Source organism: Coffea eugenioides, chromosome 11, assembly GCF_003713205.1.
Source record: "Coffea eugenioides isolate CCC68of chromosome 11, Ceug_1.0, whole genome shotgun sequence".
Taxonomy (NCBI): domain Eukaryota; kingdom Viridiplantae; phylum Streptophyta; class Magnoliopsida; order Gentianales; family Rubiaceae; genus Coffea; species Coffea eugenioides.
Window position 1 is genome coordinate 2,731,193 of NC_040045.1, and position 14,085 is coordinate 2,745,277.

The 14,085-nt window shown below is 34.7% G+C and overlaps 1 protein-coding gene across 1 annotated transcript; it reads right to left on the reverse strand.

Annotated features, from left to right (window-relative positions):
• Positions 1 to 1,707: 1,707 nt before the first annotated feature.
• Positions 1,708 to 3,550, reverse strand: LOC113753200 (protein ASPARTIC PROTEASE IN GUARD CELL 2). Its single transcript, XM_027297300.1, has one exon. It carries the CDS (start codon positions 3,402 to 3,404, stop codon positions 1,833 to 1,835), a length of 1,572 nt encoding a protein of 523 aa, XP_027153101.1. The 5' UTR covers positions 3,405 to 3,550; the 3' UTR covers positions 1,708 to 1,832.
• Positions 3,551 to 14,085: the final 10,535 nt, after the last annotated feature.

The following is a 14,085-nucleotide window of genomic DNA, read 5'->3' on the forward strand; positions in this document are numbered from 1 at the left end:
TTTACATTTATTTTTTTCCCTCGCTAATTATTTTTCACTAATTGTTTGTAATTAAGCAAGATTATTGGCCAAGTACTCTGAAGAGAATACGCTCCCAGTTTCTGTCCAGACTCGTACTATTTAAATTCTTCTTTTGTTTGGTCTTTTTAAATTCTTCGGAAAGTGTATCTGTTTTCCTTTCGCGGTATAAAAAGGTGCAATCAATTGAAGTAAATAGGGAGTTTGGGGAGTTCTACTTTAATTTATGCATCTCTGAAACCCCCCCCCCCCCTCCCCAAAAAAAAACCAAAAAAAAAAGAAAAAAAGAACACCAATATGAGTTTGGTCCTACGTGAAGTTCTAGTTTAAAGCCAACAGTAGTTTCATGAACACAGTTCTAGAAAATGTCCTAAAACAGTTCTAGTTTAAGCCCAACAGTAGACAACTTTTTAGGAGCTAAACTGTTTTGACAAAACAACCAAAATACAAAAGTAAGAATGAAGTATATCCTCAAGGAGCAGGATCATAACGTCTGAGCAAAAGGGTAAATTAACTTTTATTGATTCCCTTCCTTTCACTAATTTCATGAACAAATTGTGAACTTTTGTGGGCCTCTAAAGGTCCTCCATTATCCCAGTGTGGTAAAATTTGAGACAACAAAAAATGTAGCATTAAGAGATGTTCAGTTCAGTTGTGTACATTTCAGCTGAAAATCAGAAAGTGTTTTGAGATAAAGCCTTAAAACATTTTTATCCTCATTATGATCTCCAGTTGAAGAAAGAGCAATATTTGGATGTCAATATCTCAATATCTCAAAAGAGGCAAAAAGCGGAGTAACCTTTGCAAAAGTCATTGCTTGAATGGATGAATGTACCAATTAGGCTGCAAGAAAGGTAGACCAAAACCCCTAGTGATGGCTTCACATGTCCACCTGCATGGTGGATCCCTCTTCTCATCATTTTAACTGCCAATCTTGTTTTTTGTGAGGTAGGAATCTTGGAAAAATTTGGAAAATTTGGAAAAAGATTGGTGGGGTGTTGGGCAATGAGCAAGGTATTTTGTCAGGGTCTTGACCATTCAGCAGTAGCAACTTTGAACCATTTCCACTTTTTTTTTATGTTATCGATAATATTTCTATAACCTAATTAGAGAGGGGAGTTTAAAGAGATTAGTAGGTATAAAAATCTAATAAAATTAAAGGGGTGTTCTGACACCTCTTTTGAATTTTTTTGACTGCAAGTGAAATTCGAATCCTTAACCTACAAGTCAAAGAGGGATTTAGTTCCTTTTTAGTGACCACCGGCTCGTTGGTTAACCATTTCCATCTCTCACTCAGGACTATATATATATATATATATAGGAAAGAAGTGAAAAGGATTCTCTTGGATCCTCTTGTCTAAGAGAAAGAGCCCTAAACCCTGAAGGAATGGCCTTTCTGTGGGATACTTTTGACTGACTTCATCTGTCCTACAGCCAAGATTTGACTTTTGTTTAAGGCATGCTTTTCTATATAATCAATGCCTTGGCTGCAATTTGCCCTTTTTTGCCCTCTAATTCCATACCTTTGCGCGTGAAATGTGAACTAATGGCAACCGTGCATGGGAATATGAAGAAAAAATGGATCCTTAGAAAGTTGATTTTGTTTAGCACCGTTATTACATTCCCTTTTCTCCTTCTTGAGGAGTAAAAACACACTTTAGGCCTCTAATAGTAATCATTACATGCCTAGAACAAAAGAACCATATAATATTCATACCATACATGTCATATTAATAATTGTAACCTTGTATCCTAGTACAATATATCCCACTAAACTTTAGACTAAGCAAAACTCACTTTTTACAATTTTTGGCTCAGCAAACATTAGGTCCAAATCCTACAAATCCATTTGATCCATCAAAAGAAATTTGAATGCCTTCTTGCTGGATGTTTCCTATTATGGAAAGTCCCGTGGGTGATGGAGCAAAAGCAAAACAGAAGGTACCCCTTTCATCCACTGGAATTAGAAAATTTCTAGCCGGAAGGGTCAGGATTGGCCCGCCCGAGAGGAAAAATGATACTGTTGGTACCCGAACCGTTACAAACCCGTTCAAATCATAGCACGTGTCGAATATTGAAACGGCGGGAGCTCGGGGAAGGCTGGCGGTTTCCGTGAGAAATGCATCGCGAAAAGCCACATAAGCTGCCGTAGGAAGCCTTGTGACGGCTGTGCCGGAGTCCATCACCACACCACCATCTCCCAATTCGGATAACCGAAAAACATCTTCGGATATGGGTAGCTGCATGCCTCCGACCCCTAAACCCGACAGCCCGATATAGTAGAAACTCGGGGCCCGTGGGTTGCGAAGCAACGGTACCCATGCAGCACCCACGGGTAATGCTCCGCGTCCGAACTCTAATGACCCGGACGAGCTGGTGCCCCGACTTACAAGACAATAAGTAAATGCTCCACCCGTTTGCCCACCTAACTGACCCACAAGCGACATGGATCCTCCTCCAAGACCCAATAAGCCGGCAGCTCCAATAAACATGCCCCGATTCATATGACCGCATCCGATAGCCACATTTTGGACCGTGGTACCACCGAAAGAAAGTGTTTCGAGGGCCAGTGTGCCCTTTGTGTATGATCCATCACCATACATAACCTCATATTTGCACCGACCTGAATGACATCCGGAGTTTTCGACCCGATCACATATTGAGGATCCACAAGAAACCCCAGCAAACGAAGCGGAAAGAGACGGGTCAAAAACCGGGTCGGATTGGTGGTAACACAAATTACAAGGTTGACATTGGACCCACACAATGTCACTGCCGGAATCAACGACCATGTATTGGTTCCTTGGTGGACTACCAACGCCAATCCTAACAAAATATTCTCCACTCCCCTGCTCCATCCCTGACACCACCTCCGTCCCAAATTCCTCCACCCCATAATTATTTGTAGCTTCTTTACTCTCCCCACCGCCACCATTGGTGGCGGCTGCTGCGGCGGCCCCGCTACCGGAAATTTTACTAATGATGGCAGCAACCCTTTTGACGTCCCTTTTCATGCGGGCATGAAAACGGTCATGATGATCAACAAAATGGGAATATCCCATCTTATCTCTGTGAAGCAGCTTAAGCCTCCACTTCTCATTCTTTCCATCACCACTACTATGATTTTGCTTGTGTTCTTGGTTCAGTTCATCGTCTAACACATCCGTTGGTATTGTCTGGATTTTCGTTATTTTGGTAGCCAAGATGGTTTCTCTTACAGGGAAGTGTTCGAAGGCTGGGTAAGGTATTGCATGGCCGGCCGAGGTGGCGGTTTCGGTGGTGGCTGAAGTTGGCAAAAAAGAAAGGTTTAGCAGCAATAGTAGTAGCACCACCACAACTAAGGAAAATGATGGTTGTAGTAGTGGTTGTAAGGACACAAGTAGCATTTTTTTGGCTTAAAAGTCCGGGTGTGGAGACTAGAATACTGAGGTTTTGGGTTTTGGGGAAAGGGTGGAATGGTGGGGAATTTATTTGCTTTGGGTTTTGGGAAGTGATTATTTGAAGAGGGGAGAGAGGTGGGGTGGACGCCAGAAACCGGTGTGGGGTTTGAGAAAGAGGTGGGAAATAATTGAGTGGTGGGCTTCTTCTTCTGTGGTTAGGCCTGTACGTTTAGGTTTTATATTGGATTGACTGTCTTTTGTTGTCTGTCTAGTTGCTAATTAAACTGCTAATTACACACACACACACTTGTTTGTTGTGTACGTGTGTCTATATATACACACACGGCTGAACATGTCAGAAATTGACTATATATATATATATATGTTGTGTTTTGAAGAAAACTACAAGTTAAGAACACGATATTTCATTTCTAGAGGACAATCAATGTACATGACAGTGTCTAAATTCATAGGAAATTATTCCACAATTTACTTGCTCACACTAAAATCCAATATTCTGGAGATCATTACTATATCTGATTGTCATTTACTGTTTGTTTTCTTACCTTCCCAATTGGTAACAGTCAGAAAAGAGCTTGTCATAAGCATTCTTTGGACTGTTTTGAGTAGAAAATAGAAACTGCATGGTCCCTTGGTCATAGTCTCATTGGCCAACGATTTGGAGACTTCTTTTTACCTTTTGACAAGAAACCCCACAAATACAAGTTTCCACTGCTGTTTGAATTATGATGATATGGAGTTATGAGCAATTTTTGGTTTGTTGTGTCTCTTATAACAGTGTCTCGATTTCATCTTTGTGGTAAAAACTTGCTTTTTGGATTGTCAATGGCTATATTATGTATGCAAGCCATTACCAAGAGGTTGCTATAATCAAACTTATTTTCCTTCCTACTTTTATACATGCAAGTGCTAAATTATGCGATCAATTTTGTTAGTTTCAATTTTTTGATCTAAGCAAATTACCCAATTTTGATGAATAAAAAGTGCCCAAGTTAATTTAATCTTGCCCAAAATTTTCACTTATTTGTCTAGTGATATTCTTAGCAAAAGCTAAACTATTTGATACTTGCAACGTGAAACTAGTAGGATTCGAACGTTGAATCTGAATGGGATGACCCTTTTTTAAGAAGAAAAAAAAAGTACAATTAGTATTCTTATATTACTTATTTTAATGATGATTTACATCATGCAAAGTGGAGTATGATTAAATAGGTATATTCTACTGATACAATAATGATACAATAAGTCCTTAATGAATGTATGCTTTTTCTGTACTGCTAAAAGGACAGCATTATAAAGTACATTGTACAGTATATATATATAGAATTAATATTGTTTATTTTCTTCGTAACTGCCTAGAAATATCAATTTGTGGTTCCCAACAATAAGAATGGAAGTGGTCACAAGCAAAGTAGCAATCCTACTAGGAAGTGTAGGTCCAAAATATGTTGAAAAGAGAAAAGGTACTATATATATATAGCATTTATGCTTTCGTAGAATTGGCCCGTTGTCAAGTTAATTTGGAAAAGAGGCTTTAATTGGAATAACTAGGAAGAGGGATTTCCGATAAATGTCTCTTAACATGGTCAAAAGGTGAAACAAGTCTTTCTGCATGTAAAGTTTAGCCAAAAGGACTTAGAAATTTGTATCATGAGATTATAATTTTCCTTATTTATGTTGTTTGGTAGATGGAACTTCTAGCATTATGATTTCTTCCCTAAGGATTTAGATTTTTTTTTTTTTTTTAAATCCTCCCTCCCCTCTCCACCAGTGTTTTCAAAGGCTTTTTTTTGTGAGACCTCCAAGGCAAGTCCTAGGGAGGGGCGAGCCTCAAATGCCACAGGGCAATTGAATAAAGGCGCAAGTGTTTTTGGGCATTTGCCCCATTCTATGGGGCATGCACCTAGGCATTTAGGGCGTTAAGCATTCGGGAACTTGTGGCGGTTCTTTTTTTTTTAAAAAAAAAGTTTGAACTTTGTTTTGCTTTTCTTTCTTTCTTTTTTTGTTTCCTATCTCATTCATTCTTCATTAATCTTAAAAAAGGATTTCATTTGTTTTCTCTTTGAAAATTGTTTGAAAAAAAATATATAAAGTAGAAGCATTTATGACTTCGTTTCTTATATTTTTTTCCTTTTTGTTGATGTCAAGGTATAGTTATTGTTTACTAACATGACTAGATGACTAATGACTGATTTAGACTTTAGATTTTGATACTTCATGATTTTGTTTTTAAAGAAACATAGGCTGTAGCTTCAAACAATTGATCGTTAGCCTTATAATTTGAACGTTTTGTCGTCTTGAAATTCTATAATTTTTAACAAAAATGCATTAAAATGCAAGATTATGATTTTTTTCCTTATAATGTTTCTATAATTTTCTTTAATTTTATCAAGATTTTGTATTTATTAGTAATTATTATATACTATATATTTACTATTATTATATATATTTTTTATCCTTTTAAATATATAGAAAAATCAAAATTTGTGGGGCTTACGCCCCTTGCCCCGGGGCTTTTGCCTCATTTGAGCGAACATTAAACGCTCAATTAAATGCTTTCACCTTTTAAAATATTACTCTTCACACCCTTCTACCTCAACTATAAGATCCAGGATTTGAACATTGAATTTGGCAACGGCAAGCATTCTAAGATCCCTCCCCTAGCCATGGGACCGGATATAAAATTATTCACAAGAAATCTCAATATCAATTTTGTTAATCCAGGTTAAACGACGGGTCCTATTTGGTTGACAGAATATGATTTCTCTCCTTTATTTCCTCTGCTTCTTTTCTTGTTATATATACATGAGTTGCTCTTTTCTTTTTTAGTTATCTACACTGACAAATTTTAGCAATGGGCATTTTTGGGTTCACAGTCGATTTCACTTTTCTTTTTGATGCTATTTAAAATTGAAGCTTATTCATGGTTTAGCCATGTTCCTTTGTCTCTAATTTGTCCTTGCTTTTCAGCATTTAAAATTCAAAAAAAAAAAATTTGTCCTAATCTTTGAATACTTTCACCATCTTTCTCTACATGATTTTTGCTGAATACTTTAGAGCTAGCTCTTCATAAGCTTCATTATTATGTCGGATCTTCTCCGTGTGTACGTCTAAATTGTCTACCCTCACAAAAGTCTAGTCAAAGCATTGCTTCCTATTTTTATCTGCTACTGCTAACTAAGCCTATTGTTGACATGTCTTGGACATCCTTTCACATGATTTCCGGTTTGCCACACAGGAAGTCAAGTCCGGTTCAAAATGCAAAAGTTCTGCAGCGCAAAATAGGCACAATTATGCAATTGATTTGCGAAAAACTAAGATTTATTTTTTTAGGGCAAATTGCATGTTATCCCCCTATGATTTAGTATTTTTGTACATAACCCTCTATGGTTTCAAAAGTTATACATAACCCTCTCAAGATTTGGATTAAAGTATCAAAGTTACGGAAATGATCATTTGTAATGGAACCTTTAAAAATATCAAAATTACCTTTGTTTAAAAATTAAAATAGTTGAAGTGACCAAAATATATAAATATAATATACATGACGCACTAATTCCGTATGATTTTATGTTTTTATCATATAACTCCCTTATGGTTAATGATTTACCATATAACCCCCTTATAATTTTTAAAATATACACATAACCCCCTGAAGTTAATAAATAATTATCAACTTTACATAGGGGTATTTTTGACATTTTAGGTGACTCCGTTATGGCTTGCAAATTTTGTTATTTTAACATTTTAATCCAAATCATGAGAGGGTTATGTATAACTTTTGAAATCATGGGGAGTTATGTACAAAAACACTAAACCACATGGGGGTAAAATGTAATTTGCCCTATCCTTTATATATCGATAGTATATACACTGTTACCATTGAATGTATAATAATTAATTTGAATTTAAATTTAAATTTAAATTATATATATATCATATATCCAACCGTGAAATCCTATACAAATATACGAGATTAATTCAAAAATTAAACTCAAAAAGCAAAAAATTGTAACCTTTACAATAATACAAGTATTTAATATATGTGTAATTTTCAATCTACAACCACTCAAAATTTGAGAATATACACCACATCTGAAAATTTTATTTTCTCCTTAGACCTGATTTGATTTGCAAATTATTGTAGTCTATAATTGCATAATATTTGAATGGCTACAAATATTTTGATGTAGAATGAATTAATGCTAACTTTTAACTAAAGATCTACCAGACTTTTGTAGAATTGATACAAGTCTTACTTTTTTTTGCAGCCTACCAACACTTTTTTACAATTATGTCTTATATATTAAGAGACCCTTGACATTAGTGGAGCTTCAACATAATTTATAGTTTATTTGAAAAGGCATAGATTATATTACTCCTATGTTTCAGGCTAGCCTTCCTTGGAACACCCTATTAAGCTTTTTGTACAGTAATATATTAAATTTGATCACTTCTGCTTTCTTTTTGTATATGCATGAAGAGCCACCTTTTGTACCTAAAAAGGACAATAAATCTTGAGCTTCTTTAAGTCCAAAGTGCATATTCACTTTATTAGTGATTCTATTACTTCTAAACACAGGCATGTCTTAATATAAAGTTTGAAACCTATGTGCGGAACTGCATCAATTAACTTTAATGTGTTTGCTGCAACTAAAGAACTTTTGCTTTGGGAATCACCATCCTAAGGGCATAAAAGCAGGCAACGGAAATTTCTGTCCATTTTTTTTAGTAACTTTTTTTTAGTTAGTTTTAAGCATATAATTTTGGGAAGGAAGCAATCTACATACACAAGCTTAAAAATATGTATGCTAAATGTTAATTTTTAATTGCAAAATATTACTGGTTTTAGGAACATTAGAGATATATAACAAGCTTTTGATCATCCATTGACTTATATATTTATTTTTTATTTTTTAGGTAGGGGAGAAAATGAAAATTTTAAATTGCGGACCTCTAATTCCTTAGGTCTCAATTTGTATTTATTTTTTTATTGTTAATTGAGTGACAGAGACTCTCCCCCTCCCTTACCTTTATTTGTTTTTATTGTATCGACATTCTTTTACTTTAATCGAATAAAAGTACTTTGCCTAAATATCTGAATGCTTTACGAGATCAATCATATGAAACTCGAAAGTCGAAATGCCCACATGGTCTGGTCAGTTTTAAGAAGAATTAATGCTCTTTAATAATTATATGACAATAAACTCAATTTGAATGATTTCAAGACTAAAGTTTTTTTTAGGACGAAAATTTAGTGATCAAGTAAATTAAAATTGCATGTTCATTGCTTTTTTAATTTTGACTAGATTAGGGAGAGGGTTGGATTAGATGGTAAGACGAGAGCGACTGTAAATAGGAAGTTTTCGATTTGAAATCTTAATAGAAAAAAAAAAACTCTGGCTAGATTAACAAACCTTGTAGACAAAATGATTAAAAAAAAAAGTTAAAATAGTTAGTCGGAGTATGGAGTAAACTATGGTACTGATACAGGACTAAAAAGTTTTACTGCTGAAATCTCGAGGTAAACAATGGTTGTAATTACTAACTGGCAATGATGCAAAAGAGGTCAAAAATGGCCTAGTCCCTTTTATCCTTTGTCTGTGGGGTGTAAATGAACTGTCAAGTATACTTTGCACCATGATTGATTTGACCAATTCGTGGGTTCATATAGTACTATCATATATTATTGTCATCAAAAGCATAGACTTGGTTTAATAAGCCCATGCTCCACGTTTCTATTAATTAATTTTTATAAAGCAGAAACCATGAATATTTATTCGGCAAAACTTTTCTTTTAGCTTTAGGCAATACATTTTTAAAAATGGTAAAAGTGGACGCAGCCCATACATGGAGCTCAAACCACAATATACATATATATATATATAAATATATATATTTGTCTCAGCGGTTATAGAAGATAATTGCGAAATCATTTAATAAGTGAATTAATTAGTTGGCTTTTGCATAAAGGAGTGCCTAACGGGTACTTGTTGAACAGTCGTTAAAGTGTACTTCAAATATAAGATTTTTAGAACAAAAAATTAAAAAAAGTGTATAAATGTGATGGAAAGTAATAATTATTAATATGCCAACGGAAGCTCATTAACCGCGCGTTAGAAAAACCCTTTGCAGAAATAGAATTATCCGTTGTGGGTAACATTCTATTTTTTTGTATTCATCATTGCACAGCTTCAATCATCGTATATATACTTAAGTTTTATGCTTGGTTTTTTCTACGTTTGTAGGCAAATTTTTTATTCAAAGAATTGTCACTTATATCGGTACGCCAAGACAAGTACAATTGGAGATCCACAATAATAATCCTCAAGTCCCCTTTGTTTTAGTCACCCAACCCATGGGTGAAGTCTTGGAAATAAACTTTCCTCTACCAATTGTTCGATCATGCCCTCTTCATGAAACAAGTCAATTTGGCTTTTTCTATGTGCAATGCATATTTTGAATTTTTAATATGCGTATGCTTGAGAGAGTTATCTTTGCAAACTATCCATTTCTTATAAGGTGACATTTTTTGTGTAATGTAAAATACAAAATATGACAATATAAATGTCACTAAGGGGCTATAGATATCCTTTGAGAACACAAGGAAATACCCAAATTTGCCAGAGCAATTGAGACACTTTTGCAAGGATTTTTTTTTAAAAAAAAAAGTTAAAAAACCTTGGAGGGCCATCTTGGACTTGCTCACCAGCCTAATACATTAGTTTCTAGTCAATGAAATTGTAGTTTGGAACATAAAAATCCAAAACCAAAACAGCAATGATAAACAAGCATGCAGCATTCATAGTCTGACCTTCCCAAATGATTGTGGAGGCCTTTCAACTTTTTGTTTGGAATTTAATGATTGAAGCTGTTAAAAAGCGTGCAAAAATGCCGGGCATGGGTAGATAAAAAGATGTGATAACAAGAACCTCATGCACTGCATTTTTTCCTCCAGCATGAGATGAATAATAATGACACAACATGAAGCTTCCTGGAGATGATAAGATGCTGTACCACGCATTAAGTAAATTATAACGTGGGGCAAAAGGCCATTTGAGTGCCCTCCTTTGCACCCTACACAACACGCATAGAGACTGTAACTCTAGGTTTAATTGGTTGTGGGCTATTGCGATGAAATGACCGGAGCAGGTACGGTTGAGATTTTCATAAGATTGTTTGATTATTATTTTTTTTACATAAGCTAGTGTATGCTTATATAATTTTGTTGTATACGTAAATTTTATTCATGTACACTAACTCAATAAACAAGTGTAATTATACTTGTCACGCCTATATCTCACGTCGAATGAATTGAATATTGGTTCGTTAGTAATTAATAGTCAAATTGTAGGCTAATATAGTTTAGCTTAAGCACTTTAAACTTGTAATTTTCACTCAAAAATTATTTAGCTAGCCATTTTTCTTAGATGTTATGGTCACCATGGGTTGTGAGTAGTCAATTGTGCGTTGTTTGGACTTTGGTACACGTTCATTATGGTGCACAATTTACAATAGTGGCATGGCCATGTTTTGCACTAAACTTGTGAAAACGTTGGATTGTTGAAACACTAAAAGTAGCTATGGTTTTGACCACATATAAAACTTAATTGAGCTTCATAGAATGATTCAAAATTGTAGAGGAAAAGCATTTGAGTCATGCGTGCAAATCAGTGTATATTTGTATCATACATGTGCAAAGTGCAAACCCATTTTTACATTCAAAAGCTTATATAGTTTGATTTTTTTTTAAGTGGTAATTGGAGAACAAATTGCCCCAAAGTTTGGGTAGTGTACTAAGTGATCTCCACAGTTTTCAAGAAACCAAAATTGATCTCTCTGAAGGTTCCAACTGTGACCCAAGTGGTCTCAAAGTTTCAATGGTTATAAATTTGGTCTTTTTTCAATTTTGGCAAAAAGGAAAATATATAGATAGAATTAGCTGAGTTACTGACCATGTTGAGAAATCATGCGGGCATTCACTAAGAAGACAAAATAAAAGATTTAGAATTGTCTGAAAGAGTTACTTTGTAATAGAGATCCAAAATTTCTAATTTTCCAGAACAAGTGCAAGTTTGAAGCTGTGATTAACATTAGCATGGAAGTGAGAAATGAGTAAATTAGGAATTCCAATAGATTTTTAGGACAACAGATCTTACTTTTTATTTTTTTTTTAAAGTATCATCGAAGTGACTTTTACATGACCCTCACCATTAGAGAATGCTAGTCCATGATCTAACAATTGTTTTTTTTTTTCCAATCAAGATGAGAAATATTAGGGACCAAATCCTGTCAAGTGTCCTTTTCTGATTGAATTGGAAACTTTAGCGACCAAATTAGTTGTTGTATTCAAGTTTTTTCAAGCTGTTATTGCTTGACTGTTGAGATTATTCTTGGCAAAATGCCTAAACTTTGGGAACCAAAATTGTGACCTAATCAATTTAATCACAGGAAGTTTTTTTTGCAGAGTACAAGTTTTACATGAATATGCGAGTGCTTGAATTTTACTGATTAAACTTGTTGCTACTAGTTTGAAACTCTTCAGATATGGATCCCAAAATCTAGTTTATTCCTAGTTGTATTCCATTTTGTTTGAAAGAAAAAAAAATCCAGCTGGAAAGCAAACATGACTAAGGTGGTGAAAATATAGTGCTAAGATTCTTTTGGACCTAATGAGACCCAGACTTGTCCGCGGGAAGGGGATGGGTGTCACCATTCCACATCGAAAGATCGTGGGGTAGTTACTCTGAGTTTAAAGTCCACAGGAGAGCCATTCTGTCACCAATTGGTTGAACGGTCTCTCTTTGTAAGTCCCCCTTAGATTGCTTTCGGGCCGATTTTCCGATGCTTCCTGCGTCGGTCTAATTGAGTGTAAGTGTGTGTGTGTTTCTACCGCTTGTGGAAGAAAAATGAGACCCAGACTTCTTGCCTTATAATTTAGTGGTTGCCTCCACACAAAGACTTTACTACTAGCTTGAGCAATGCATCTGTAGGTATAGAAGTTCTTAACCTCATTTCCATCAAAGTATTGAAGCTAAAACTATTAAAACGGTTTTATGCATCCAGCTTAAGTGTATTCTTGGAATTCATGTAGTTTTGGGTCATTTTAATTGGCAATAACAAATAATTTTGCAAGAATGTTTTGAGTATTCTACACGAACCCTTATAGGGAAGCAATTGTCTAGTTGTTTGACTCCGCATGCATAGGTTTGGATTTGTATGGTACCACTTCTTGCTAAGTGCTCCACTATGCCAATTTTTCCATTTATTTACACAAAAATGATACCAAGAAATGTTCCATAAGTATTTTCTTCTATTTCTTTATATTGGCGAAAACCCTTATTCTAGGATTAGGGAATTGTACTATTCAACTTCCGTATATAATTTGATTGCTAGAGTTATAAGTCATTTTAGTTTTGTTTTCCCTAGTATCCCTTTTCTCTTAGACAATATGTTTCTAGGACCATTACAAGTGCACAACTTGCGACATAACTTAGTGTAACTTGAGATAGAATACACACTATAGTTCTTATTTTCACAAGTGAAAATTGAATCAATTTGAAAGAATCAACCAACCACAAATCCGTATTCCGAGTGACTCACAGCCTCCCTCTCGCCCAAACTGTTTTATTAGATATATTATAACTAAAATTTCCCTTTTTTCGATCCATTTCCTCCATCATCGTAAATCATAGTTAGATTTAGGGATACTACAGTGAAGCAAAAGTATGGTTTTAGAACCAATGTATTAAATTTGTGAAAGAAACAACTTTTTTTATTCAGTAATTATGCTAGAGAAAATTAATTTTGATATGGAGATTCAATCATGCTAGAAAACATTTCCACAATCCCAATTCAAGCTACCATATCTAGGCAGAAAGAGTCACAAATTCGAATCTCCAACCAGACAAATAGCTAACTGTGTGCTGCAACAATTTCCACTGGCTCTACGTTAAGTCTTTAATCTACGTGCAGTTCAAAGCGAAAAGAAGCATTAAATTAACTGCAATTATTCTAATCGATACATCAACTTTATGGTTAGCACGAGTTATCTCCCAGAAAGTTATTGTTCTTTTGTTGTTCTATTGATGATAAGCTCATCATGCATTAGGATTAATATAATCTAGCTCTAAACTAAATTAATGCTAGGCAAAACCAACTTTTTCTTCTCTTAATCAGTGGAAGGTTTGTTTGAAAAGTAAAGATTTCATATAATCTCTCTTTTTAACCGATAATGGCGGCTTAGCTCATCTCATTTGTTGCCATGCAGCCAAAATATTATCACGATCATTCATCTAAGTTGAATTTTGCCTAAATGATTGCTCAAGGATACCTCTAGAATCAAATATATGTTATATCATGCAGCCAAAAAGTGTAAACCATCTTAGACATGATAGAATTTGAATTTGATTCTGGGCCATACCATCAATTGATTGATGAAAATAAAGAAATCCATCTTTGACAAGATGATCTTGTTCACGAGTTTTGCTAGAGAGACTTCAATCATTCAGATTGTTGCGATATGAGGGCTTCCGAAAGACTTGAATTTATTTGATAATTAAAATTGATGATTAAATCTAACTAAACATTAAGGAACTGAAAAAAACCTCAATACATTAGGTAACATAATACCCAAAACTAACGAAAACTCAAAGACAAGAAACCC